General features: G+C 56.1%; 14 protein-coding genes across 14 annotated transcripts; 6 read left to right on the top strand and 8 right to left on the bottom strand.

Annotated features, from left to right (window-relative positions):
* Window positions 1-279: 279 nt before the first annotated feature.
* On the top strand, window positions 280-1,743 carry KRP23_9774 (SH3 domain-containing protein; the record flags this gene model as incomplete). Its single annotated transcript, XM_067895371.1, has 2 exons — window positions 280-671; window positions 747-1,743. 2 exons carry the CDS (start codon window positions 280-282, stop codon window positions 1,741-1,743), a joined length of 1,389 nt encoding a protein of 462 aa, XP_067741595.1.
* Window positions 1,744-1,870: 127 nt separating this feature from the next.
* KRP23_9773 (Arsenite resistance protein ArsB) lies at window positions 1,871-3,049 on the top strand (the record flags this gene model as incomplete). Its single annotated transcript, XM_067895370.1, has 1 exon — window positions 1,871-3,049. One exon carries the CDS (start codon window positions 1,871-1,873, stop codon window positions 3,047-3,049), a length of 1,179 nt encoding a protein of 392 aa, XP_067741594.1.
* A 92-nt stretch (window positions 3,050-3,141) lies between these two features.
* Window positions 3,142-4,409, bottom strand: KRP23_9772 (uncharacterized protein; the record flags this gene model as incomplete). Its single annotated transcript, XM_067895369.1, has 2 exons — window positions 3,142-3,903; window positions 3,969-4,409. The coding sequence occupies 2 exons, from the start codon at window positions 4,407-4,409 to the stop codon at window positions 3,142-3,144; spliced, it is 1,203 nt and encodes a 400-aa protein (XP_067741593.1).
* A 240-nt stretch (window positions 4,410-4,649) lies between these two features.
* Window positions 4,650-5,152, top strand: KRP23_9771 (uncharacterized protein; the record flags this gene model as incomplete). Its single annotated transcript, XM_067895368.1, has 2 exons — window positions 4,650-4,906; window positions 4,981-5,152. 2 exons carry the CDS (start codon window positions 4,650-4,652, stop codon window positions 5,150-5,152), a joined length of 429 nt encoding a protein of 142 aa, XP_067741592.1.
* Window positions 5,153-5,277: 125 nt separating this feature from the next.
* Window positions 5,278-6,966, bottom strand: KRP23_9770 (AAA-ATPase; the record flags this gene model as incomplete). The annotated part of the gene is made up of 1 exon (XM_067895367.1): window positions 5,278-6,966. One exon carries the CDS (start codon window positions 6,964-6,966, stop codon window positions 5,278-5,280), a length of 1,689 nt encoding a protein of 562 aa, XP_067741591.1.
* Window positions 6,967-7,528: 562 nt separating this feature from the next.
* Window positions 7,529-9,169, top strand: KRP23_9769 (AAA-ATPase; the record flags this gene model as incomplete). Its single annotated transcript, XM_067895366.1, has 1 exon — window positions 7,529-9,169. The coding sequence occupies one exon, from the start codon at window positions 7,529-7,531 to the stop codon at window positions 9,167-9,169; it is 1,641 nt and encodes a 546-aa protein (XP_067741590.1).
* A 376-nt stretch (window positions 9,170-9,545) lies between these two features.
* KRP23_9768 (AAA-ATPase) lies at window positions 9,546-11,186 on the bottom strand (the record flags this gene model as incomplete). The annotated part of the gene is made up of 1 exon (XM_067895365.1): window positions 9,546-11,186. The coding sequence occupies one exon, from the start codon at window positions 11,184-11,186 to the stop codon at window positions 9,546-9,548; it is 1,641 nt and encodes a 546-aa protein (XP_067741589.1).
* A 562-nt stretch (window positions 11,187-11,748) lies between these two features.
* On the top strand, window positions 11,749-13,437 carry KRP23_9767 (AAA-ATPase; the record flags this gene model as incomplete). Its single annotated transcript, XM_067895364.1, has 1 exon — window positions 11,749-13,437. The coding sequence occupies one exon, from the start codon at window positions 11,749-11,751 to the stop codon at window positions 13,435-13,437; it is 1,689 nt and encodes a 562-aa protein (XP_067741588.1).
* Window positions 13,438-13,562: 125 nt separating this feature from the next.
* Window positions 13,563-14,956, bottom strand: KRP23_9766 (uncharacterized protein; the record flags this gene model as incomplete). Its single annotated transcript, XM_067895363.1, has 4 exons — window positions 13,563-13,734; window positions 13,809-14,347; window positions 14,477-14,779; window positions 14,852-14,956. The coding sequence occupies 4 exons, from the start codon at window positions 14,954-14,956 to the stop codon at window positions 13,563-13,565; spliced, it is 1,119 nt and encodes a 372-aa protein (XP_067741587.1).
* Window positions 14,957-15,148: 192 nt separating this feature from the next.
* On the bottom strand, window positions 15,149-17,398 carry KRP23_9765 (uncharacterized protein; the record flags this gene model as incomplete). Its single annotated transcript, XM_067895362.1, has 1 exon — window positions 15,149-17,398. One exon carries the CDS (start codon window positions 17,396-17,398, stop codon window positions 15,149-15,151), a length of 2,250 nt encoding a protein of 749 aa, XP_067741586.1.
* A 136-nt stretch (window positions 17,399-17,534) lies between these two features.
* On the top strand, window positions 17,535-18,639 carry KRP23_9764 (uncharacterized protein; the record flags this gene model as incomplete). Its single annotated transcript, XM_067895360.1, has 4 exons — window positions 17,535-18,184; window positions 18,256-18,418; window positions 18,473-18,539; window positions 18,611-18,639. The coding sequence occupies 4 exons, from the start codon at window positions 17,535-17,537 to the stop codon at window positions 18,637-18,639; spliced, it is 909 nt and encodes a 302-aa protein (XP_067741585.1).
* Window positions 18,640-19,235: 596 nt separating this feature from the next.
* KRP23_9763 (Dynein 14 kDa light chain, flagellar outer arm) lies at window positions 19,236-19,782 on the bottom strand (the record flags this gene model as incomplete). The annotated part of the gene is made up of 4 exons (XM_067895359.1): window positions 19,236-19,340; window positions 19,407-19,478; window positions 19,537-19,646; window positions 19,707-19,782. 4 exons carry the CDS (start codon window positions 19,780-19,782, stop codon window positions 19,236-19,238), a joined length of 363 nt encoding a protein of 120 aa, XP_067741584.1.
* Window positions 19,783-20,233: 451 nt separating this feature from the next.
* On the bottom strand, window positions 20,234-20,731 carry KRP23_9762 (uncharacterized protein; the record flags this gene model as incomplete). The annotated part of the gene is made up of 1 exon (XM_067895358.1): window positions 20,234-20,731. One exon carries the CDS (start codon window positions 20,729-20,731, stop codon window positions 20,234-20,236), a length of 498 nt encoding a protein of 165 aa, XP_067741583.1.
* Window positions 20,732-25,507: 4,776 nt separating this feature from the next.
* Window positions 25,508-26,423, bottom strand: KRP23_9761 (uncharacterized protein; the record flags this gene model as incomplete). Its single annotated transcript, XM_067895357.1, has 2 exons — window positions 25,508-25,560; window positions 25,634-26,423. 2 exons carry the CDS (start codon window positions 26,421-26,423, stop codon window positions 25,508-25,510), a joined length of 843 nt encoding a protein of 280 aa, XP_067741582.1.
* Window positions 26,424-26,538: the final 115 nt, after the last annotated feature.

Raw genomic sequence — 26,538 nt, 5'->3', positions numbered from 1 at the left:
TTGGTGTTGAGTAAGTGGAGATCGCAGTAAGGTCACGAGGTAGGAGAGAGCCGTGGTGCTATCAGATTGCAATTGAAGCCATCTGCATCTTGTGTCGCGTATCAATCAGAAAATCGCCACTTGTCCAGTTTGAAGATCCACTAATAGAGTCTCACTTGCTGGATTTGCACTATGCCTAAAGTGCTCTTCGCAGAAGGTGGACAGAGAACCGTTGCGAGTCCCGCACCTCACTTAGCAATTGCACTGCGGACACCGAGAGCTTCCGACTTCTCTCCAGCGATGCCTCTGTGCGCTCTCTGCGGCGCCCAGACGCCTAGCGGCCGCTTCTGCTCCGAGTGCGGCGCGCCCTTCGAGCAGCAGCAGCAGCAGCGAGCCCCGCCGCGTTTCCAGGAGCAAATGTCCTTCGAGGAGCGCGACCACAAGTCGCTCCTGTACCAGCAGCAGCCAAACAGCTCCGCCATCCCCGTCGTGTACGTGGACGAGCACGGGGCCGCCGACAGAACCAACGGCCGCAATCTGTCGTCGGTCTCATCCAATGGACAGGAGACGCGCAACAGCGGACGTGTGCTGTCCTCCAGAGGCTCGGGTGTCCTCAAGGGCCGATACTCGGACCACCCCAACTGCGATATCTGCGGCTTGGCCTTCGACGTCACTAAACGTCGTCATCAATGGTACGTTCTGCTGCTGAGGAGTGCTTCCACACTGCGGTGGATATTAACGGTTGTGTGGTCTGTCTATTGATGCAGTCGTGCTTGTGGTCGCTTCGTGTGTGGCACCTGCTCGCCGCTGCTGCTGCTGATCCCGGACGGAGACCAGATCGAAGGCGCCAGGGGCTACGACCCGTCCATCCCTCAGCGAGCGTGTTTGCACTGCGCGCCTCAGTTGCGTCCTCTGCAGGAGGACCTGGTGGCTCGATACGCCAAGGCCAACGCCGAGACGGCGCCACACGAGGCCAAGTCGAGGCTGCATGTGCCGTTCTCGCCCTCGTTGGAAAAGGAGTGCACGAACGCAGCGGATATCATTGGCAACTTCTTCCGGAACGACTCGGGCACGTCCGGGGACAGGGCCATCCCGATTTCGATGCTCGAGAACGCACACGGCTTGGCGGTCATGACGATCGTCAAGGCTGGCTTCCTCGTTGTCGGGAAGGTGGGCACGGGTATCGTCGTGTCCCGACTACCGGACGGCTCGTGGTCTGCGCCCTCAGCTATTGGCACTGTGGGGCTCGGCGGCGGCTTTGAGATCGGCGGAGAGATCGTCGAGGTCATGATCATTCTCGGTTCCCCGGCTTCCGTGCAGGTTTTCCACTCGCCTCAAGTGAATTTGGGCGCGGGACTGGACATCGCACTTGGGCCCTATGGGCGATCTGCTGCGGCTGCAGCAGCGATCAGCAGCTCCGGCCTCAATGGTAACTACAGCTACTCGATCAGCAAGGGCCTGTACGCAGGAATCTCGCTTCAGGGCTCTGTGATCGCTACACGCAACGACCTGAACCGGAAATTCTACGGGCAAGACCTCGAGGCGAGTGCGTTGCTCAGTGGATCCGTAGGTCAGCCCATGGCAGCAAGACCGCTTTATGAAGCGCTAGACCGTGCCATGCGCGGCATCCAAGAGCGCAAGGAGGTGCTGGCCGAGATGTCCCGCATGATGGGAGCTTGCCGCGCCTGCAACTGCCAGGTCTTCGTGGCTCACTCCCACCAGGTCTGGAACAAGAAGTGCAAGACATGCAACCACATCCATTAGACGCAAGTTGTTAGCAAATAGCAGTAGACCATTTATCAAGCTCCACCACCAGCTCATCCTGTCCGGCATACATATAGTCAAAAGTCTCACGATCGACAGCCAATCACGTGCGTGTCAGAGGAGCTTCATGGCGGAGACCGAGTTCCACGACGCGTCCACCCGCGACACCACCAGTGGTGGAATCGCAGAGCAGTTGTCGGTGCTCGACCGGTTCCTGCCGCTGTGGATTCTGCTGTCAGCCGGCGCGGGCATCGGCCTTGGACAGCTCTCGGCCGTGCACTCCTTCATCGAGTCCACGACTGTGGGCAGCATGAACCTGCTGGTGGGCGCCGGACTGCTGGCCATGATGTACCCTCCGCTCGCCAACGTCCGCTGGGAATTGGTCGGTGCCGTGCTCCGCGACTGGCGTCTGCTGCTGCTCAGCACGGTGCAAAACTGGGTGGTGGGCCCCATGACCATGTTTCTGCTGGCTGCAGGTTTCTTCCACCACGACGCGGGCTTCATGGCTGGCTTCAGCCTCGTGGGCTGCGCTCGCTGCATCGGAATGGTCATGATCTGGATCGGGCTCGCTGGCGGGGACCTTGAGTACGGAGCTGCACTCATTGCCGTGAACTCGCTCTGGACCATGGCGCTCTACTCCTTCTACGCGAGCTTCTTTCTCAACACGATGCCAAACGCCATGGGGACCGACGACGAGGCTCAAGAAAGCCTCCACATCTCCGTGACGGAAGTGGCCAGCAACGTAGGCATCTACATGGGCATCCCTTTCGTATTTGGCATCACTGGCTGGTTCTTCCTTCGCCGCTGGAAGGGCAGCGCCAGGTATTTCGACGAGTTCACCCCCAAAATGGACGTGCTGGCGGTGTTGGCGCTGCTGTTCACGATCATGGTGCTCTTCGCGTCGCAGAGCCAACGTATCACGACCACCATTGGCCCGGTGCTCTTCTCCATGGTGCCGTTCACGATCTACTTCGTCTTCACGTTCACGAGCTCCTTCTTCGTGAGTCAAAACTGCGGTGCCACGCACTCACAGAGCGTAACTCTAGCGTTTACAGCCACGAGCAACAACTACGAGCTTTCGTTGGGCGTCGCCGTCGCCACCTTCGGTCTGGATTCGGACCCAGCTATGATGAGTGTCGTCGCCGCGCTCATTGAAATCCCGACCATGCTGGCACTCGTGTATCTCTCACTCTGGTTGGAGAAGCGATCAAGAAAAGTAAACGAAGACCAACGTGGCAAATCTACAAGCCAGCTATCGCACATTGCTTCCAAGGAGCTGGTCATTGAGTCTCCAGTCAATATGTAGCGCCTTACATGCCACCAATTTATTCAAATGAAGATATCCAATAGCTCGAGGATTGATTCTACTTCCATGGATCCAACACTGCATTCATAAAGCTAGGCCAACCACCTGTACTTCATGAGGAACGTCAAGTAAAGAGCCATGTACGAGATGACCACGAGCAGTAGCGACCATCGAATGACCTCTTCCCGAGCCAACTGAGAGCGCAGCCCCGGAGTCACATCGGTAATGCTCATAACTCCGAGAGACAGCCAGAAACTCCAGGTGCCATTCACCAGTCCTTCCAACACGAATTGCCGGCGAGAGCTCGGATAGACGAACACGAAGCCGTGCATCCGGCCGAAGTAGTACCAGGCTCGACGGTGGATGATCGAATGGAAGAGCCCACTCAGCGCAACGTAGATGACCCCCAAACACAACACGAACCAGAAGAGCCGAGTCCGCATCACTCCCAGTACAAACTCTCGGTTATCGTTCACCACCATCGCGACGAAAGCTACAAATCCCAGAATCGGAATAAGCTCCATCAAGCCAGAAAAGTCTTCATCTCCAGGACCATAACTCACTGGCACAGTTGGTGATAGCCCCCCACGCGCATTGCGAACAAGGTACCCACTGTGCTCTTGGCACAGACGCACAAAGGCAGTAATCTCCCGAGCTACAGACTCCTTGACCAAGTCATTTTGCTGGAGACCTTCCTGTTCTTTATTGAAGTCCACATCACGTAACTTACCAGCGAACAGTGATCCATTGACTTGGAGGTTCAAGAAGTTGGTCTCCACGTGCGGGTAGCGCTGGAAGCGGCCGGACGCGCGTCCAGGCATCCACAGCAGCGACGGCGTCTCCGAAAGCAGGTGCTGCACAGTAGCAACATTAAAACTCGTCAGTAGGAACATTCTCAATAGAATCTCTGTATACTCACATAGTGCAGCATCTCGGGCCATTGCCGGACGTCCACGCGGACGACGGGGAGTTGCGGAGTGGACAAAGTCTCCGCTGTGAGCTCTACGGCCGCCTCCACGAGCTTGTGATGGTGCATGCAGGCCCCCTGAGCTGCATCAGAGACCTCCCTTCGCTGCGCCTCTTCGTGCTCGTACTCGTCTTCATCCTCTTCGTTCTCGCTGCGGCACTCGGCGACTGGCGAGAAATAGAGCAAAAGCGGCGTCGCGCGGCTCCTGGACAGCAGGAAGCGCTCGTATTCGGCCCAGACGAGCGACGCGTCGGCGGATTCCTTCAGCGCAAACAGAGCAGACGCGTCTAGAGCTTGGAGAGGGCCGTTGGAGGCACGAGGAGGGGCGGCGGAGGCTGCAGAGAGGCCGCAGTAGGCGGTCAACGTCGCGACTGCGAGCCTGGTTCCGGTCATCGCGAATGATGTAGTACCAGCAACGCTGGATTGGATAAAATAAGGATAAAACATAGCCTATCAGAGAGAAGCTAACATGAGCTTCAAGTTGCTTCGGTGTTCGCTGGGCAAACCTGCCTATTGAACAACTTACATCAGGGGGTATCTGCCTAGACACTCGGGAGCAGTGCTGGTCAAACACAAGGCGGCAACCATTAGGTGTACCTTGCACGTGGCCTTGCAGAGCTGTACTCCACCGATATGCGTCTGTCGCTCAAGGTCCTTCAGATCGTAGACGATCACAACGTGGTCATGTACCGTGTGATTCGGAACGCTCAGACGCAGAGAGCAGTTCAGTCGGTCTTCCTGGTCTCACGCTTCAAAGTGGCGAGTGGCTACATGGTTCTGTTCCGGTCAGTGGATCGCAATCGGCTGCGGAAGCTGTGTCAAGGCGGCACTGTTGATCTGGATGACCAGGGAGACTGCGTTGGAGACAACTGGCTGGACATGTTCACGTGGTACGTGTGTAGTGGTTCTCGAAAGAGATCATTCTGCAATGTTGCTAACCGAGTGGTTTGCTGTGTGTCTGCAGGACTCTCTTCGAAGATGAGCCGGGCAACGAGAACGCTGTCGTCTTCAGCTACGGCGGTATCGTGTACAGCACGGAGGCCGTGAACACTCACACGTGGATGCTGGAGATCTTGCTGCTTGCGATGCGATGGGAGGCTAAGGTCGTGCGGCCTCCGTTCATGTTGGGTGACTGACAACTGCCCAAGCAATCGTGACTGGAAGTGTACTCGAATGAAATCTAGCTTGCTTGCTTTACGAGGCTTTTACGTGGTAAGATGCAGTCTAACATGGTACAAAGGGAACGAGAGGAAACAGGCTCTTAGTTCTTCGCGGCCAGTCGCTCGAACCCACCCAGCACAGCGTCCACGTCGTCGTGCTCTGCACAGAGTTCCTCAATCTCTGCCGGAGTAAACGCCTGCGAGGAGACCTCGAAGGCCTCGGCTAGCCGTCGGGTCTGCACCTCGTCGAGCTTGGTGACGCAGAAGTACTCGATCATCTGCTGGACCTGCGCGCAGCCCATGTAGCTCAGCAGGAGCTTCTTGTTCACGCGGCCCGGTCGCACAAGCGCGGGGTCGAGCTTCTCTGGGTGGTTCGTGGTCATGACCACGATCCGACCCGGGCAGTCGATGACACCGTCCAGCACATTCAGCAGGCCCGAGAGATTCAGCTTGTCGTTGCGCATGTTGTACTTCTTCTCGTCCTCGAGGCACGCCTTGATCATCGTGGACACTAGCTTGTCGTCTCCAGTCTGCGCGGGTTGTTTGTCGACGTCAAATGTATCAATACTGTCGCTTTTGATTGCTGACTCAGTCATATCACCGACACGCGCCTTGACAATGGCCGACGCACAGTCGATGTCCTCCATGACGAAGACGACGTCCTCGAAATCCATGTCGATCGGTGAGTCCAGCCCCGCCACCGCAAACTTCATGTCAAAGAGCGCATCGAGCAGCTGCTGGTTGGTCTTGATCTTGCCGAGCGAGATGGTCACCACGTGGCGCTTCGTGTACTGCGCAATGGCCTTGATGAGACTCGTCTTGCCCGTGCCAGGAGGTCCGTGCAGCAAAAGGCCGAGCTTGTACGGGAACCCCTTGATGGCGAACTTGCCCGCTCGGTTCTCAAAGTTGTCGAGCAATTGCAGCACCTGCTGTTTCTCCTCGAAGAAGAGGTTGTCGAAGGTCTTTTCCTCGCCCAGCACGTACCGCTTGTAGGAGACCACAGGCTTGGCGTTCTCGTCGCCGTCCGTGTTGGCAGCCGCCGTCTCGGCCTGGACGTAAAAGTAGCGGGACTTGTCCTCCACGTGCTTGCGGCGCTCGATGTCCTGGTAGTTCTTGAAGGCTCGGTCGATGATGGCGTCGATGCGCTTGGACGCGTCGGGCAGCGACGACTCGAAGCGGAAGTTGACAGTCGACTCCTTGACGGTGACTTTCTTGTCCCCTCCAGAGCTCTCGGGCGCGACGGTCTCGTGCTTAAAGTCCACACCCGGTTCGACCTGGATCCACTCGTTGAGCGGGGGCAGCACCTCGACGTTGAGGCGGTTCACCTCGCCGTAGTACTCGTCGTCGTCGTCCGAGGACTCGGAGCCCGTCGTGGAGCAGTTGGAGTCGCTGGTGGCCGAATCCAGCAGCGACTTGGTTGTCCTCCTGTTCTTCTTCTTGGTCTTCTCGAGCAGCTCGTACTGCGCGTTTTTGGTCTTGAGGTCGAGCACGTCGGCCAGGTAGAGCGAGATGGCCTTCTGCAGCAGGTGATTCTTCTGGTCGTAGTCGTGCACCTTCCCCCAGCGGTTGAAGCGCTGCTTGACCTCGATTACTCGCGTGACGCGCCGCTCGTCCTTCTCTGGGAAGAGGAAATGCTTGAGCATGGCCAAGAGGGACTGGGGCGACTGCTGCACGTAGGCCACGACCTTCTGGATGAGCAGCGGCACGAGCATGCACAGCAGCGTGTCCAGCAGCACGTTGTGCGTGCGGAAAGTGTTGATGAGTCCGAACTCGACGGCCGTGGAGCTCATGGCGGCGGAGGGGGGAGCTACGTGTTAGATGCGGTGTGGGCGCTTCGGTGCAAATTCGGAAATGAGCTGACCGTGTTCGCAGAAAACCAGTCGAGGGAAGTAAGTAAGTATCCATGCGTCTGGTAATGACGTGGTGAACCCACTTCGCTGTTCGCGGGCCAACCAATCAGCGGCGATTGTTGAAGTTGCCGTGAGTGATGGTGGGTTAAAACCTTCTACAATGAGTAGTATCCATTCATGCAGGTCATCCGGCTCACGAGCATATTCATAATAAAGAAGCTTTCAATGTTGTGCAGGATCACACTCTATTGTCAACAATAAACAGGTAAATTGATACACACACATCACGATATGAAGTCTCATCGCGCTACCATCATTCACATTTTCGATGATCGAGGCGGCCACATGGTGATACAGGCGGCTGAAGGCAACGAAGACAGGTAGGTGCATGTCAGGCCCGCTGGGAAGCCTTGGTCTCGTTGTCTCATTTTCCAATTCGCCCTCTGAGTGGCATACCTGCACCACCACCAAGCAAGCTACTACCAGGCCCAACCACCGCGCCATGAGCGACGCCACTGCGACGCCCCTCAACCCCACGGACGAGTTCCTGCGCAACCTCAGCACGGGCTACGTCGTCCTGGACGCCTTCGTGTGTCTGCTGGTGCCGCTGATAGTGCAGCAGCTCGTCACGTCCCTCCAGGGCTCGGGCGACTCGCTGCTCAGCCGCCTATACACCCTGCTCTTCAGACAGAAGGAGCCCGAGGGCGTGTACCGCATCATCGGCATCACGCAGCGCTTCAGCTCCGAGGGTCACAAGATCTGGGACTACGAACAGAAGAACCACTTGCTGCAGAAGGCCATCTCGCTCTACCTGGCAGACGTACTGGATCTGACCAACAAGGACGCCAAGTACGACCTGCTAGATCGTCCACAGAAGAAGAAGAAGGCGGCGGCGGACAGCGATGACGACGGCGACACGAGCGAGTCTTCATACGAGTCGGAAGACTCGGACGCGGGCTACTGCGGCGCCGTGGACGGTCTGTGCTGGGAGGCGCTTCCCCAGGAGAACGAGTGGATCGAGGTGGAGGAAGGCATCCAGTTCAAGCACGAGACCGTCGAGCCCGAGGACACGGAGGAGAAGAAGACCAAGTCGCTCACGGAGACCAACGTCAACTTCAAGTTCTTCTCGACACTGCCCGATGGCTCCGAACGCATCGACGCGCTCATCCAGCGCGCGTTCAAGAACTACCAGGAGATGGAGCGCACGCGGTACACGAAGGACACACTCCGCTACTACTACATCCAGACGGGCGGCCCGAGCATTCTGGAGAAAGATGCGAGGGTGACGTACAAGCGGTACGCGCTGGGCGAGGAGAAGACCTTCGAGAACCTCTTCTTCGAGGAGAAGGAGAACGTGGTGCAGCTGCTCAACAACTTCACTAACAAGTCCGGCAAGTTCGCCATCAAGGGCTTCCCGTACAAGCTCGGACTTCTGCTACACGGACCGCCCGGCACGGGCAAGACGAGTCTGATCAAGGCTATCGCGCAGCACACGCGACGCCACATCGTGACAATCTCGCTTGGTAAGATCCACACGAACCAGCAACTGCTGGACGCGCTCTTCGACATGAAGTTCGTGGTGCAAGGGTTGGATTCGCCCGTCGAGATGGACTTCGACGATGTTGTCTTCGTTATGGAGGACATCGACTGTGCATCTTCGATCGTGAACGCCCGTGACGACGGCGAAAAGCCGAGCAAGGCTGATCGCATGTTTGACAGCCAGAAGAAGGCGATGGAGGAGGACCCGGAGGAAGGAGTGGCAGGGCTCATGGGCCCCATGCTCAAACCGAAGGGAGTCGAGGACAAGCTTAACCTCTCGGGCCTGCTCAATGTGCTGGACGGCGTCATCGACTGCCCGGGTCGCATCGTGATCATGACTACGAACCATCCGGAGAAACTCGACCCGGCACTTGTTCGGCCCGGACGCGTGAACAAGAAGCTGCTGCTGGGTCACATGGGCCCTGAGCAGGTGCGGCAGATGATCGAGTACTACTGCGATTCGAGTCTGTCGGAGGAGCAGCGAGCGCGTCTGGATGATATTATCACAGCAAAGAAGACGCAATTCACGCCTGCGGAGGTAGAAGAGTTCTGTGCCGAGTTCGACGACGTTGATTCGATTCTAGGCGGCCTCGACGAGGCTTAACTTCCTCGAAGTACAATAGATACATTTTGACGCATTTCAGTTTGGTTGCCATGCATAACCAAGGTTTGTTTGAAGAGAGGGGCTAACAGACTTAGAGCTGCGCAAACTAGTTGCTGCGATTGTTTATCGATGCGTCGAATTTCCCTAAGCACTTTGAACGCCAGCATCTCAATATTTTGACAGCGTAGATTTTAGGATAGTTAGCAAATACTTCAATGTACGTGAGCATAGCACTGTGCTGCAAAGTACCAAAGCTCCAGCGACCATGCATCGATCCCACTGGAAGATTTTCGTGTCAAACTGCGTGAGTTAAAACTCGCTGTTGTGGCAACCAAACTGAAATGCATCAAAATGTATCTATTGTACTTCGAGGAAGTTAAGCCTCGTCGAGGCCGCCTAGAATCGAATCAACGTCGTCGAACTCGGCACAGAACTCTTCTACCTCCGCAGGCGTGAATTGCGTCTTCTTTGCTGTGATAATATCATCCAGACGCGCTCGCTGCTCCTCCGACAGACTCGAATCGCAGTAGTACTCGATCATCTGCCGCACCTGCTCAGGGCCCATGTGACCCAGCAGCAGCTTCTTGTTCACGCGTCCGGGCCGAACAAGTGCCGGGTCGAGTTTCTCCGGATGGTTCGTAGTCATGATCACGATGCGACCCGGGCAGTCGATGACGCCGTCCAGCACATTGAGCAGGCCCGAGAGGTTAAGCTTGTCCTCGACTCCCTTCGGTTTGAGCATGGGGCCCATGAGCCCTGCCACTCCTTCCTCCGGGTCCTCCTCCATCGCCTTCTTCTGGCTGTCAAACATGCGATCAGTCTTGCTCGGCTTTTCGCCGTCGTCACGGGCGTTCACGATCGAAGATGCACAGTCGATGTCCTCCATAACGAAGACAACATCGTCGAAGTCCATCTCGACGGGCGAATCCAACCCTTGCACCACGAACTTCATGTCGAAGAGCGCGTCCAGCAGTTGCTGGTTCGTGTGGATCTTACCAAGCGAGATTGTCACGATGTGGCGTCGCGTGTGCTGCGCGATAGCCTTGATCAGACTCGTCTTGCCCGTGCCGGGCGGTCCGTGTAGCAGAAGTCCGAGCTTGTACGGGAAGCCCTTGATGGCGAACTTGCCGGACTTGTTAGTGAAGTTGTTGAGCAGCTGCACCACGTTCTCCTTCTCCTCGAAGAAGAGGTTCTCGAAGGTCTTCTCCTCGCCCAGCGCGTACCGCTTGTACGTCACCCTCGCATCTTTCTCCAGAATGCTCGGGCCGCCCGTCTGGATGTAGTAGTAGCGGAGTGTGTCCTTCGTGTACCGCGTGCGCTCCATCTCCTGGTAGTTCTTGAACGCGCGCTGGATGAGCGCGTCGATGCGTTCGGAGCCATCGGGCAGTGTCGAGAAGAACTTGAAGTTGACGTTGGTCTCCGTGAGCGACTTGGTCTTCTTCTCCTCCGTGTCCTCGGGCTCGACGGTCTCGTGCTTGAACTGGATGCCTTCCTCCACCTCGATCCACTCGTTCTCCTGGGGAAGCGCCTCCCAGCACAGACCGTCCACGGCGCCGCAGTAGCCCGCGTCCGAGTCTTCCGACTCGTATGAAGACTCGCTCGTGTCGCCGTCGTCATCGCTGTCCGCCGCCGCCTTCTTCTTCTTCTGTGGACGATCTAGCAGGTCGTACTTGGCGTCCTTGTTGGTCAGATCCAGTACGTCTGCCAGGTAGAGCGAGATGGCCTTCTGCAGCAAGTGGTTCTTCTGTTCGTAGTCCCAGATCTTGTGACCCTCGGAGCTGAAGCGCTGCGTGATGCCGATGATGCGGTACACGCCCTCGGGCTCCTTCTGTCTGAAGAGCAGGGTGTATAGGCGGCTGAGCAGCGAGTCGCCCGAGCCCTGGAGGGACGTGACGAGCTGCTGCACTATCAGCGGCACCAGCAGACACACGAAGGCGTCCAGGACGACGTAGCCCGTGCTGAGGTTGCGCAGGAACTCGTCCGTGGGGTTGAGGGGCGTCGCAGTGGCGTCGCTCATGGCGCGGTGGTTGGGCCTGGTAGTAGCTTGCTTGGTGGTGGTGCAGGTATGCCACTCAGAGGGCGAATTGGAAAATGAGACAACGAGACCAAGGCTTCCCAGCGGGCCTGACATGCACCTACCTGTCTTCGTTGCCTTCAGCCGCCTGTATCACCATGTGGCCGCCTCGATCATCGAAAATGTGAATGATGGTAGCGCGATGAGACTTCATATCGTGATGTGTGTGTATCAATTTACCTGTTTATTGTTGACAATAGAGTGTGATCCTGCACAACATTGAAAGCTTCTTTATTATGAATATGCTCGTGAGCCGGATGACCTGCATGAATGGATACTACTCATTGTAGAAGGTTTTAACCCACCATCACTCACGGCAACTTCAACAATCGCCGCTGATTGGTTGGCCCGCGAACAGCGAAGTGGGTTCACCACGTCATTACCAGACGCATGGATACTTACTTACTTCCCTCGACTGGTTTTCTGCGAACACGGTCAGCTCATTTCCGAATTTGCACCGAAGCGCCCACACCGCATCTAACACGTAGCTCCCCCCTCCGCCGCCATGAGCTCCACGGCCGTCGAGTTCGGACTCATCAACACTTTCCGCACGCACAACGTGCTGCTGGACACGCTGCTGTGCATGCTCGTGCCGCTGCTCATCCAGAAGGTCGTGGCCTACGTGCAGCAGTCGCCCCAGTCCCTCTTGGCCATGCTCAAGCATTTCCTCTTCCCAGAGAAGGACGAGCGGCGCGTCACGCGAGTAATCGAGGTCAAGCAGCGCTTCAACCGCTGGGGGAAGGTGCACGACTACGACCAGAAGAATCACCTGCTGCAGAAGGCCATCTCGCTCTACCTGGCCGACGTGCTCGACCTCAAGACCAAAAACGCGCAGTACGAGCTGCTCGAGAAGACCAAGAAGAAGAACAGGAGGACAACCAAGTCGCTGCTGGATTCGGCCACCAGCGACTCCAACTGCTCCACGACGGGCTCCGAGTCCTCGGACGACGACGACGAGTACTACGGCGAGGTGAACCGCCTCAACGTCGAGGTGCTGCCCCCGCTCAACGAGTGGATCCAGGTCGAACCGGGTGTGGACTTTAAGCACGAGACCGTCGCGCCCGAGAGCTCTGGAGGGGACAAGAAAGTCACCGTCAAGGAGTCGACTGTCAACTTCCGCTTCGAGTCGTCGCTGCCCGACGCGTCCAAGCGCATCGACGCCATCATCGACCGAGCCTTCAAGAACTACCAGGACATCGAGCGCCGCAAGCACGTGGAGGACAAGTCCCGCTACTTTTACGTCCAGGCCGAGACGGCGGCTGCCAACACGGACGGCGACGAGAACGCCAAGCCTGTGGTCTCCTACAAGCGGTACGTGCTGGGCGAGGAAAAGACCTTCGACAACCTCTTCTTCGAGGAGAAACAGCAGGTGCTGCAATTGCTCGACAACTTTGAGAACCGAGCGGGCAAGTTCGCCATCAAGGGGTTCCCGTACAAGCTCGGCCTTTTGCTGCACGGACCTCCTGGCACGGGCAAGACGAGTCTCATCAAGGCCATTGCGCAGTACACGAAGCGCCACGTGGTGACCATCTCGCTCGGCAAGATCAAGACCAACCAGCAGCTGCTCGATGCGCTCTTTGACATGAAGTTTGCGGTGGCGGGGCTGGACTCACCGATCGACATGGATTTCGAGGACGTCGTCTTCGTCATGGAGGACATCGACTGTGCGTCGGCCATTGTCAAGGCGCGTGTCGGTGATATGACTGAGTCAGCAATCAAAAGCGACAGTATTGATACATTTGACGTCGACAAACAACCCGCGCAGACTGGAGACGACAAGCTAGTGTCCACGATGATCAAGGCGTGCCTCGAGGACGAGAAGAAGTACAACATGCGCAACGACAAGCTGAATCTCTCGGGCCTGCTGAATGTGCTGGACGGTGTCATCGACTGCCCGGGTCGGATCGTGGTCATGACCACGAACCACCCAGAGAAGCTCGACCCCGCGCTTGTGCGACCGGGCCGCGTGAACAAGAAGCTCCTGCTGAGCTACATGGGCTGCGCGCAGGTCCAGCAGATGATCGAGTACTTCTGCGTCACCAAGCTCGACGAGGTGCAGACCCGACGGCTAGCCGAGGCCTTCGAGGTCTCCTCGCAGGCGTTTACTCCGGCAGAGATTGAGGAACTCTGTGCAGAGCACGACGACGTGGACGCTGTGCTGGGTGGGTTCGAGCGACTGGCCGCGAAGAACTAAGAGCCTGTTTCCTCTCGTTCCCTTTGTACCATGTTAGACTGCATCTTACCACGTAAAAGCCTCGTAAAGCAAGCAAGCTAGATTTCATTCGAGTACACTTCCAGTCACGATTGCTTGGGCAGTTGTCAGTCACCCAACATGAACGGAGGCCGCACGACCTTAGCCTCCCATCGCATCGCAAGCAGCAAGATCTCCAGCATCCACGTGTGAGTGTTCACGGCCTCCGTGCTGTACACGATACCGCCGTAGCTGAAGACGACAGCGTTCTCGTTGCCCGGCTCATCTTCGAAGAGAGTCCTGCAGACACACAGCAAACCACTCGGTTAGCAACCTTGCAGAATGATCTCTTTCGAGAACCACTACACACGTACCACGTGAACATGTCCAGCCAGTTGTCTCCAACGCAGTCTCCCTGGTCATCCAGATTAACAGTGCCGCCTTGACACAGCTTCCGCAGCCGATTGCGATCCACTGACCGGAACAGAACCATGTAGCCACTCGCCACTTTGAAGCGTGAGACCAGGAAGACCGACTGAACTGCTCTCTGCGTCTGAGCGTTCCGAATCACACGGTACATGACCACGTTGTGATCGTCTACGATCTGAAGGACCTTGAGCGACAGACGCATATCGGTCGAGTACAACCCTGCAAGACCACGCGGCGACGAGACTACGTGCCAGGCACGAGCCAATAGCTCCATTGGGGTGATGCCTATAAACCGCTTCTTGAGCGTGAACTTGACATGATCTGCCGCCTCGCGCAGTCGGTCTCGCCACCCGCACAACACAGCACCAGTAGTGAGGTAGCTGTTGCTCTGCAGGAAGGCACAAATCTCTCTGTACGCTGCGATGGCGATGTGGTGGCACTCTGACACTGTCATGGGCTCGAAGACCATATTGCTCAGCTCAACCTGGAGAGCAGCAAGAAACCAAGATCAGTAACGGAGACCATTCCCTTTAATGCGCATCCTCCTCGGTCCCACGCTCGCGAGCGGACCACCCTGGCTGCCAGAAGCAGAACCCCAGCAGCGAAGTCTTACCGTGATCGGAGGCGGCTCCAGCATCGGAGCGCCGTCGGAGCCCCCCCAGTGCTCCACCTTGAGGCGGAAAGTCTCGTGTTTCGCTGCCAGGAGCGCCATCTCCTGGTTCTCTCGCTGCAGCTCCTGCTTCTTGGTGGACAGCTGCATGTATCTCTCCACGAGGTCGACAGAATATGTGTCCTCTTCATTACCGCCCGCCTCGCTCCACTGTTGCTGTTGCTGCTTGTACTGGAGCTGCTGGAGCGACTGAGAGTACTTGAGCTCGAGGTCGTGCAGTTCCTGACGCAGAGCCTTCATGACGTTCTGCAGAGGACGCACACGTATCAAATAGTGTTAGCTACAATAAGGACGATAGGCTCTTGGGCTTCTGCCTACCTGCTGCCGGTAGTAGCTGGTCTTGACGTACATACGCTGGCGCGCGCGCTTGGCCTCAGCCGTCTGCAAGCCTTGCTGCATTAGGGCGTAGTTGATCTCGGCCATCGGAGCTCTGTTCCACGGAGACAAATGCCGACTGGGCAGGAGATTGCGGAGACGCTCCAAGCATGAGATGAGCTGAGCAACTTGAAGTGGGAAAAATTCGCAGTAATAGTTATTGCCTAGATGAGCGCCGAGGACACTGCAGGACACTTCGACAGTGCTTTGCTGTCCTCTGACGAACGTCTGCCGCCTGATCTATTCGGTAGGATCTGTCTCCAGCTCCTGAGTTTCCTCTTCCAGCTTGGTGGAGGCTCGATTCAAAATCTGCTGCACCTCCGGGTCCTTGCTCACAGCATATTCCCACGCACCGTTGGCTTTCATCTTCTCTACACAAGCCACCACGGCGGAAGGTTCGCCTTCCTCTTCTAGCACGCTGAGCGACACAATGTACGCTGCGCTGTTCAGTACAAGGTCACCAGCGTCGGCTTCTGCCAGCAACGCCGCCACGTCGGCGTGCAATCCACAAGTACGAGCTCGAACGATAGCGCGCTCAAGCGTCCACGCGTCGCACACGATGATGCGACGATAACGCAACATGAACGCCAAATATGACAACTGCATCCCGTCCACAATGAACGCAGTTCCACGAGTATCTTTGTCACTTCCCTTCTGAAGCCGCTGGATCTGCTTTGAGATCACCTCGAACACGCGCTTCACTAATCGCCGACTCATCGGTGGGTGTCTCTGTCCCTGCCAGCGGTCCAGACACACCAGCATCGTAGACAAGTCGTCATTGGACTGGCAAATGTTCACGACAAGCGAGTTCAAGAGAACGCGGCTCTTCGGATGTTGTCGATCAAAGCAGCGCTCCACCTCCAGGCGGTCAAACACACTGGCATCGCTGAATTCGTCTCCGCCGCGCTGCCCGCCTGCTAGCAAGGGGTAGAGCAGCTGGGAGTATATTTCTGGACGGAGCGTAACATCCTTCGCCCACAGAGCTGCACGCATGAGATCAAGCGCTACGGCCAGGTCTCCAGCATACAGACTCTGGAGAATTCCTTGGGAGAACGAATACACCGTGGGTGAAATGACGTTCGGAAACCTTTCAAAGAGCTCCATAATCGTTGGGCATTCGGCCAGTTTCCTGACGGAATCATTTGTGCCACCTCCCACGTTGTGCATGGCCGCCAACTGCGGGTGCCGAATTTGTGCTCGATACTGCGCGATACTTTTGAAAAGTTCACGGACCGTCCGGTTGCTTGCCCGATTGTTATATAGCTGCATCTCGTGCAGGAGTTCCATCATGTGTTTGAAATTGCCATCCAGTACGGCGTGAAGCAGCAGATAATTGATGATGCTGCTCTTTGTGTCCTGCGTTGTGTAAATGAGCTCATGCTCCTTGGCGTGCATGTACAAATCTGCGATCTTCAAGCGACTGGCCTCGTCAGGCGCACTTTCCACAGTATGCGCGAATGATCCTGCATCCATCGGCACGTGGTGTGTCGCTCCGTGTTGAATGAGCTGCTTAGCAGCTTCGTGTTGATCTGCTGCAGCGGCAGCACTCACTGCAACGGAAATCCGCTTCGGGTCCAGCGCAAGTGCATATGGGAATCGCTCCATATATCCAATAATCAATTGCCCCACCTCTTCCGCTGTGGGGGTTGTGGCTGCATCAACGTCCGTACCCTCTTCAACGATCTCTCCGTTCGTCGACGCCTCCACGAAGATTTCCGGGCGATGAAAAATAAGTCGGAAGAGCGTGTGTGTAGACGAGTAACTCGTGCGTAATTCGAGACGGTCCAAGACGTTGAGCAGCGTCTCCACTCGTTGTCGCAGCCCCTGGTCCTGCTCGCCCATGACTTTCGTCGTGCACTCCATTCGCAGCAAGAAGTTGAACGGATCCGCCTCGTGGAGGCCCAATAGATTATACTTGCCCGCAACTTCGCTCTGGTAGTACAGGCTCATCTGCTTCTCGCGCTGTGTGTCCAGCATGGCCCAGAGCACGAAGCGGTGCATCTGCATCTTGGTCTGCGTGAGTCTGGGCCACGTGGTGGGCGCTCGGGGATGTATCTTCACCTGCCCCTGCTTCTCGTCCTCCAGGAACGCCTCGTAACCGCCCCACACGCGCTCGTAGCGGCCCTCGCGCGACGCCTTGTACAGCAGCGACAGATACATCGGCTCCTCGAGCTTCAGGCCGCGCGCCCGCAGGTCGTTGAAGGCCTTAAGCGCCGCATGGTACGTTGAGTCAGAGTCATTAACGAGATGCACCAGTTTCTCCTGTGACTCTGTGCTCGGAGGCGTCTCAAACGCCGCAGACTTGGCAGCAGGAGCAGGAGGGGACTCTACTTCAGCTTGCTCTGCGTGCAGGAAACGCACTGACGGGGGGATTTTCGTAGTTACGTGGATACAGGAGCTTTCGGCAGTGATGAAGAGCGGCGCGGCGCGGCGGGGCGACGTTCGGGGGGGCCGCAGCAGCCGCGCGCCGACCTGGCGCAGTGGACGCATCAGGGAGTGTGTGGCGCGAGTGGTTGGAGCAATTATTGCAGACCGGCCCATAATAATTGAAATCGATGTGAGCCACACCATCACGCGCACGGCGAGTGATGGTCACACTTCAACTTGTAGCAGATCACGACCGCCCATGGCGTCCAACAAGGAGAACGTGCAGAACCCCATGGCGCCAACACCGGCTTCTGCCTTCCTTCCGCCGCTGCCCACGTTTCCGCCGCTGCCCACGTTCCCGCCGTTGCCGCCGCTCCCTCCGTCGGACGCCAGCGAGTCGCGCCAGTCGATGGAGCCCGCTCAGCGACACATTCACCATCATTACCAGTACTTTCCGCCCCATTGGACGCAAAGGCCACAGCTGAAGGCAAAGGAGGGGAGACCAGAGGGAAGCAGGGAAAGCATCGATACGAAGAAGCAAGCTACTGGCTTGTTGCGGGGCGCAGATGATTTCGAGCCGCCGACGCTGTCGCTGACGAACCCCCCGCCCCCTAAACCAAGGGAGCTCAGCCCCAAGAAGAGCTCCACGCAATTTGGACGCACTATCTGGAGCATTAACCCGGAAGAGCTCTCAGCGTTGGCTATGGAGCTGGCTGCCACAAGACAAGAAACCGCTGAACCCTCTAAGAAGCTCTCTTATGCCGAAGCGAGCAAACGAAACCTGCCAGGGTTCACTGCGCGCCTAGCTGCACAGGCTGATAAAGCCGTAAAAGTGGAGGAACCACCGATGCGAACATTCAAGAAATACTACGGGCTGCCGATTATCCCGCTCTCCGGATTTCCCCAGTGGTGGCTCAATGGTTTCTTGGTTATTTGCAAATGGGGAGCTAACGGCTGTGACTCTTGTTGTATTTATTCAGCGATTTCACCCCGCTTGAGGAGAAGGAATCTCCGATCAAAGCTTACACGGGGGAGGAGACCTACTCCAATGTTCTGGACTACAGCCAGAGTTTCGGTCTGTCAGCCAACACGCCAACGTTTTATCCTCGTCAAACGACGGCTAGCACCGAGCTCCTTCAAATGGTAAGTAGACTAACCATTTTGCTGAATCTAGCCTGACGACATATTGGAATGCAGTTGAAGGCGTCGCTGGCGCCCAAGAAGATAGCTCCACATATGGACTGGTGGCCGGTAACCGGTCATTGTGCCTTGCATAGTTCACGAAGTCTCAATTTTGGGGGAAGTGTTGTAACGAGTATGAGCTTTGCTGTGCAGGGGGACTGGAAGTGCACCAATTGCGGTAAGTGGTGCTCTGTTCGCGATTTTGCACCTCCATATTTGGTTGTACACTCACTTGCATCGCTGTGTGCTCAGGCAACCACGTACCGTCTCTAGAATGGGATAGTTGTGTTTGTTGCAGCACTGACTTCGTACATTCCCGAGGCTCAGAACTTCTCGTACAGGTTCTCTTGCTTCGGCTAGCCTGCAGTCAGGCAATAAAACATCGATGAACTAACATTGGAGCAGGGACACATGCAAGCGCTGCCGAGTTGGGCGACTGGAAGAGGCAGGATTCGTCTTCCCGCTGTCTTCGAACGACTCCACGACTTAGGTTTTGCAGACGGCGACAAGAATATCGATGCCACTGCAGTCTGCAGTCTGAGAATCGCTAACGAGCCTTCATCTAACTCTCAGTGTGGCATCTTCGTCATAGCTTGCCTTTGGTGTCTCTTGGTGCAGCTGGAGATGCAATAGCTGACACAAGCAACAACCTTTTGACCAGAGACGACGGACCGCTTTTTCATTGAATGGAACATCATGAATACCGATAAGGAACACCTTCAGATTATGGCTTGTTTTGCCATACTTCTGCTGTCTGTCGCGTCCCAGTGGAGAGTACCTAGGTCTCTTCGTCGTCATTACCGAGCGGTGGCACATGTTGTTTGACCAACTGCTCCAGTTGTGGCGCGTTTGCACCGTCCACATCTGCAATGTTCTTGCGGTCCTGCAACAGCATGTTCGCGTCACCCGTTACTCGCAAAAGAAATGCCGCATGCAAGCACTTCCAAACCTTGAAAAACAGGAATCGAGGCTTGCAGCTCCCCGTGTCCTCCACACCGTCGACGTGAAGGTTGACATTCAACTTCGCAGCAGAAAGTTAGTGCGAATGAATCACGAGCAAATGAACGCTCGGTTCCTACCGTTGCGAACGTGAGTCGGCGCTCCGCGTGGTCGATGTCTGTACTCAAGCGCTTGTACGTCGGCTCCACGATCTTGCAGGGACCGCACCAGTCCTTATGCACATCGACAACTGCACCGCCATCATCAGGCACACGCACGCTCTCTCTCCAAGCAATCGCAAACACCGTACCGACTAGCTTCTTGTCGCTGATCTCGAGCATCTGTGCCCAGTGCTCTGCGTCGCGAACCTTCGTCACCAACTCCATCGCTACACTTTTAGCACCTCTTCGGCTCTGACAGATACTCCAGCGACGGTTGACGTCGGGTAAATGCAGACGCACAAAAAATGAATTGACAACTTACACGGTGTCGTGGTGGATGGCATCGATTCTGTTTTAGTTGTTAAATATCTACATGTTTGAGCATGTGTGGTGGTGGTGGGAGGGTGATAATCTACACTCGCTTCTCGAGTTTGTCGACCTAATAAGTAGTGATGCAACGGGTTGCCGTCAGTCTGTCCGAATGCTGCGCAGCGTTTGTCGTAGCACTTCCTTCGATCGGAAGTGTCGCTGCGCAGGTTGAAAACTGATCGAGTCCCGCCTGGGCGAATGTCGCGTCGTGAGCCATCGCTTGGGCTCGCATGGGCGAAAACAAATAAAGTGTCTGGGAGTCGCTCCGTTGAGAAGGAGGAATGCAAAGCTGAGCTTGGGTACCGGTTTACATGGAGTCGTTGGCCGGCACGCCGAGGCAGCCGTAGAAGCTCTTGAGCAGCTTGGTGATCTTGCAGCCCTGCTTCTCGCAGCGAGCCATGACCACGGGCGGGCACTTGCACAGTGCCTCCTCGAGCTCCAGCAGGAATGCGTTGAGGAACAGCACGCGTTCGCGCACGACGCCCTTGGAGTTCTTGCCGAGGAAGCGGCCCTGCATGACAGGGAACTCCGTGTCCACGAACACGCGCTCGAGGCAGGAGGCGAGAAGGCAGCTCTTGTCGCCGCCGCAGCACACGGTGTGGTCCTGGAAGTGGCGGCGCGCAAGCTGCTGCAGCTGCAGGAAGGCTGAGAAGCGGCGGTACACGAGGTCCTCGCCGCCGTAACGGTCGGTCTGCACGCGGATGGCGTAGTCGGTGTGGCCCGCGACCTTGCGCGTGGCCACGACGTTGGAGCGAACGTCGCTCAGGGCGACGGCGCAGTTCGTGGGGGAGGAAGGCGGCAGCATCTTGCAGTGAGAGGGGTGGTGACGGGCTTGAGCTCGAAAGACAGCTTGTGGCAATTGACAGCAAGTTCCGAAATGATCAAAGCAACGACATGGACCAGTCGTCTTCACGTTTTAACCCTTGTGTATTGGCTGGCCACGCGACAAGGATGGCGACTTGCAAGACCCGTCGCTGCGCTGGACGCCTCGCACGCCAGACACCAGCACTCGAAACGGAAGCGCCGGCTGTTGTCGCGCTGTGTGGACTCTCCACACTGTGGAGCAAGGCCCAACGCAAGACATCCTTCTGGATCCTGCCTTGAAGGGAATGGTTTCAATGGCTGGCGGCGAGCTGTAGATGCATGTACTACAGCTCACCCGACAAGCAAGGTCCAAGGTCCAGGTTCTTTTTTTTTTCATCCTCACTGCTTCAGGATTCTACTTTTTGAGAGCTCTACATTTTAGTGACGGGTCGCCACGAAAGAACCGAAGCCGTTTTCGAGCAGCGTTCGCCGCGACATGACTCCGACGATCGCCTGCCGCGAGCTTTCTCGGTCTCCAGCCCGTCATGCACCAGCTTGAGCATCGCATGCTGACTCTGGACTTGAACCGCGGCCCTTTTTGGTCATCCGAGTTTAACACGCTCTCGAGCGCACGAAGGCTTTGCTCGTGCCGGCTTTCAAAATGTAAGTTAGGCGCGCTTTCCTCTCTAGAATGCTGGCGCGCCATCTGGCGTCCCGCTGCTGTACCGGTAATGCAAGGCGAGGAAGACTCTGCAGAGATCGACTGAAATACAGTAACGCGAGGAAGCAACCGAGCGACACCACCGCTGAGCTGCTCAGTGAGCAGGGGAGCACTGCCATGTTGGGATCGGCGGGGGCTGTTTTCTCAACATGAGCGAGCGTTCGTAGCTAATGCGCGGGTCGTGTGGACGGCAGTCCAGCAGCAGAGTCTAGTGCAGGTGGCAACGCGTTACGGGCGCCCAGATGGGCCAATGCACACCACTTTTAATAGGCGATAACGATCCGCAGCTTTGGCCTGAACCTGAATCGCTGCAAGGCGACGTTGATACCATTTGGCCATGCGGATACCGCACCACTTCAAACTGAAGCAATCCATGACGCAGCTTGCACAGATCAAGTGGCTTGCACTCTCGCTCTTCCAGGTGTGGACCATGCTGTATGGAGGGGGGGGGGGGGGCACTCATCTAACGGAGACTGGTCAAACGCCCGCGCGACCGCTAATACCGTCGGCAACTGTTGAGCCCGTCGAACCAGATGCATAGTTACAGGTGAGGCACAATCAAGCAACGGTCGCTTGAATGTCGGCTGTCAACATTCGCGTTAGGTCGCTTGAATGTCGCTTGAGGCCGACTGGAGCGAAAATATATCAAACCTGTGGAAACATATTCCATGTGGCATATTTTTCCACAGGTTTTGGCATATTTTTGCTCTCAATTTGTCGATTCCACATGCTTAGTACAAGTAGTTCTCAAAACGAATTTTTCATTCCGCTTCGAATTTGTTCCCGCCATCCAATCTCGGAGGTTACCTTGTTAAATCCATAATAAATTAAATCCTGACAGAGGCCCTCTAGAAAAACATAATGTCACAGATTGAAAGCGGCCGCTTTGAATCTGAAACGAGTTGAACATCTCAACGACACACGGCCGAGCACGCATACCCACGAGAGCCTGCGTAGATATGACACTAGAACAGGAGCAAAAAGTAATTAGAACATCAAATCGTGACACAGCACAAAAAGTTAGTGACCCGCAACGCACAGGGTGTAATCCTACGTAAATGGCGTGGATCAGCTCCTCCCGACGCGAGCGTCAGTATGGAGGATCCGACTATTAGTTTGGATGGGTTACTTGGAAGGCAAATGCCGGAGTGAGTTGATTAACTTTCTTAACCTGCTCTACTTGTCTTTCCTACTATGCCACCTTCTCGGCTAGCCACGTTGATTGACCAATAGCCTTCCAGCCCGGAACGGTTCAAGCTTAACCTTTTCCGACGGTACCAATGCGTCCTGCAAGTCGTGAATAAGCGGAGCACGATCGCCATTAAAGTTGGGCGACTGTTTTTAGCACTTAAATGACGTGTCAAGAAACGACGGCTTTTGTATTTTGAATCTCTAAGCTGTCACTAAACCGAACGTACACGCTCACAGATTAACCCCCGAGGTCGTCCACCACTATGTCGACAAACCGCACGTCAACTAGTCCCCAGCTAGCCCCCAACGAGGTTATCCCAGAGCGGAGCAGCGCATGCCAAGCTCCCTAACGTTGACCCCCTCCTGTGTGGGTAACCAAGTTCCACACGGAGTCGATAAGACTCTTGGCACCGCCACCAAGGCGTGGGTAACTTAGTTCCACGTCCTGATGACCGCCGACGACACCGTCGCCGCCGAAAGTCGGGTCTGGGCACGTACCAGACCGGAGTCGCAATGAGCTATGCTCCTCAGACACGGTCGACTCGATGGTGCAGCCGGTTATCAGCTGCCACCACAGGCCGAGGTGTCACCATTGCTGAACCTTGTATGTCGAAGCGCAAGCTGCGCTTGGGTTATGAAGAACCCAGTGTTTCACTTCACGGCACGAGTCACATGGTTGACGTCGTGCCTGGCGCAATGTATATCGCGCCCGGTCGCCCAGACCTTAACTGAAGAGGAAGACGCGGGTTGCGCTTCCTGTGTGGGTGACATAGTTCCACACACCAGTCACCGGAAGAGGTGAGCCCATGGTGGCTTCACCCGACGTGGGTAACATCGTTCCCACGTCAAGTCGCACAGACTCAAACTGTTCCCGGGCTGGAAGAATTCCAGCCGCGGTCGACCCGGTCATCCCGGTGGGGGATCGATCGTAAGAGGGGGAGGGGTTCGGAAATACCTCTCCTCCCAAGTCTCTAGGGAGACTAGCTTCCTCACGAAAGCTGTTGTTGGCATGAGCCAACATCTGTACAGCATCAGTGCTGCACGCTTGCGGCACTTGAGGCAGCCGTGGTATATTGAGCACGCGGCGTACCTCTGGCGTACGGGAGCACAACCCCGTACGCCGACGCGGTCACATGTGGTGATGAGTGCCGTGCATGCTTGCACGCACTCGGAACATCTCAATGTTCTAGTAGTAGCCGTAGTACACGGCGAACCACTGACGTATGGGCTCACAGGCCCGTACACCGTCGTGGTCATGAAAAAGACCGAGTGTCGTGCAGGCTTGCACACACTCCGACCGTGCCCTGGTCTTGGCGATGCACGAAGCAATCGCCGGCACCAGAGTGAAGGTGGTAGAGAGTGCATGTGACTCTCCACCATGCTTCAAGTACCGATGGGTACCTCGGTGTCGATGTCCGACACCGAAGTGTCTATGGTACGACGACCTAGACGCGGGGTGGAGCTTGCTTCTCTACCCGAAATGCTCTTAGTGATGAGCAGGCTGCTAATGGCAGCCGTCGTATCACTACGACGAAGCACGATGCTTAGTGCTTTGGTCAATGAATGACCTGAGCGCGTGTACGGTGCCAATGCTTCACGCACTCAGCCGTGACTAGCGTGGCCCATGCGGGTCCGCTATCATGGCAGGGGGTGAGCTGCGAGCTCCCTCCACTCTTGGGCTATGTGATGCCCGGGATGGTGTCGACCCACACGGGAGACACAAGACACACGAAGTGTCAGGGAGGGCCCACGGTTCCTCCCAAGTGAACTGCAGGTGGTCAAGGACAACCACCGCAAGTTTGGATGCAGTAGCATCCCGTGCCGAAGCACTGTGCGCTTGCTAGCGCTGCAACGCGAGTTGCTAAGGACGTCGGCTTCGCGGCCGACATCGTCCTTTGTGCAAGGAAGCACCTCGCAGTGTCTGCCACGGACACAAGTCACTGCGTGACTGTCGAAAGGGCGCGCCAGCCGTGCTGTGGCTGCGCCCGAGAATTCCCAATTTGGGAGTTCCAATTCCCTCCCTTCTGATTGGAGAATAAGGTGTGATTCTCAGATAAGCGGGGGAGGATGTAACGGGGTACACCGACGTGTACCCATGTTACATAAAGGGTGATGGGATGTCTCTCTTTTGTGCCCATGGTACGTGGTACCGGTTGGCGGTGAGCCAACCATTGGGCACTTGTTTAGCTTTTACTATAGTTGACTTAGAGTTTGTAAGGATCAAGCTTGACTCACCTATAAAATATATTCAGTCTTTAGACCTACCGTCTAAGTCGTAGTCGGTTTCCTTAGACCGGGAACCGTGAACTTGTTGTTCACCGAGAGCTTACGCTCTCTAGCACTACCTCTGTGCAAGGTGCTGTGTGCCCCGTCACAGTGCCGCAGATGCACCGCAGAGTCTGCACGTAATGATCAGATTAGTGACAGACAAGCACTGCCTGTATGTATCCGTGAACATACCCTTCATTGTTGCGGTCTTGGTCGGCTTTGCGCCTCCGGGCCCAGATTCTCTGGCGGAAGATATATGTTGGGTAGAATGAAGGACGAATATATAGGAGTGATGGTCGGTATTCACTATACAAACACCAAGACAAACGTTTAATATGGCTACACGGCATACATCTAGGGGTAGGGCCGCTTATCGAGACGAAACCTGTGCCTCCGGAGATTTTACTCGCTGCTGTATTTAAAGCGGTCGACTACTCGATATTTGGCAGGCGTCCACTGTTAGTATTTTAATCGTTGCTTCCCTGTACTTCGTGGGGAACTCGGTGGGAGTCAGCCTGCTTTCTCTTGTCGGTAGTGTGTATTTATCGAACAGCTATTCATGAAGTGATTGCGGATCATTGAATTGCTTCACCGGTGCTACTGCGCATATTTGAGGCCCCGAACTGCGCCGTCCCCCTGATTTCCCTGACCTGCGCATGAGGACATCCAAGCGAGGTGATGCCTTCCCGTCGAATAAGCGTCGCAAGCCCAAACTCCTCGAACCTTTCGAGAGACTATCAACGTTCCCTCGCTCTCGGCCACTTGAAGCGGAGCTGGCGTTAGCAGTCGAGTTAGTCATGGAGACTGCTCCTGAAAGTCGCTTAATCTTGGTACGGGCTGTAATGAAAAGACATGCCGTCAGAGTTGCTCGATGCCAAATGGCTTGTGCAAACTCCCAGTTGAGTCCGCTGGTGGTGGACAACACGTCGAAAGGCATTTCGTGCGTAGCGAAGAGCACGTAGCAACACACTTCAAACTTCCGCGTATTCACGATACTCTTCCATCCTCGCGAAATCCCGATGTAGTAGAAACGGAAAATGAAGATGAACGCGAGATTGGTGTTCTCTGCAGCGTTCGAGATAGATTGGCCCGTGTTCTCCGAGACAATGCCGGATGCGAATGTCACGGTGCAGGAGAGCAGGATAGACGCCAGATCGGCCAGAATCAGCACTTCCGCCACATACGTGAGATACATGACGGAGCGCATTTTGAACTTCTTGTTGAGGTCATAGCCGATGATGGTGATCTGCAGCAAGAACGTCAAGACGCAGCAAGCTTCCGAGATGTCGTTTACTGATTCCACGAAGACTGGATCCGGTCTAGCGAAAGGTATGATCGCGACAGTGCCAAGTGCTCCGGCAGAGAGCAGCAACATCACTCGACGCTCCCCACGCCGTTTCCAGTAGAACATCGTGAGGTACAGCAGTAGCGTGTAGTTGAGCAGCAGGACCACGGGCAGAAAGGCTTGGAGTGCGAGCTGGTCGATCTGCTCCTGCGTGACGGACGTCCACATCGCGCGTGGCTGCAATTCCAGGACCAACAACAGCGTAGGCTCTCGTCCGCTGGAGGAGCAATGAAACGATAAAGGCGCGCCAAGTCAACTTTCATCACTAAAAATACAGACGCTA

The sequence above is a fragment of the Phytophthora ramorum genome (assembly GCF_020800215.1).
Source record: "Phytophthora ramorum isolate Pr-102 chromosome Unknown Phyram_PR-102_s0009, whole genome shotgun sequence".
NCBI lineage: Eukaryota > Oomycota > Peronosporomycetes > Peronosporales > Peronosporaceae > Phytophthora > Phytophthora ramorum.
The sequence above is the reverse complement of the archived record's forward strand: the minus strand, read 5'-3'. Positions and strand labels throughout refer to the sequence as shown.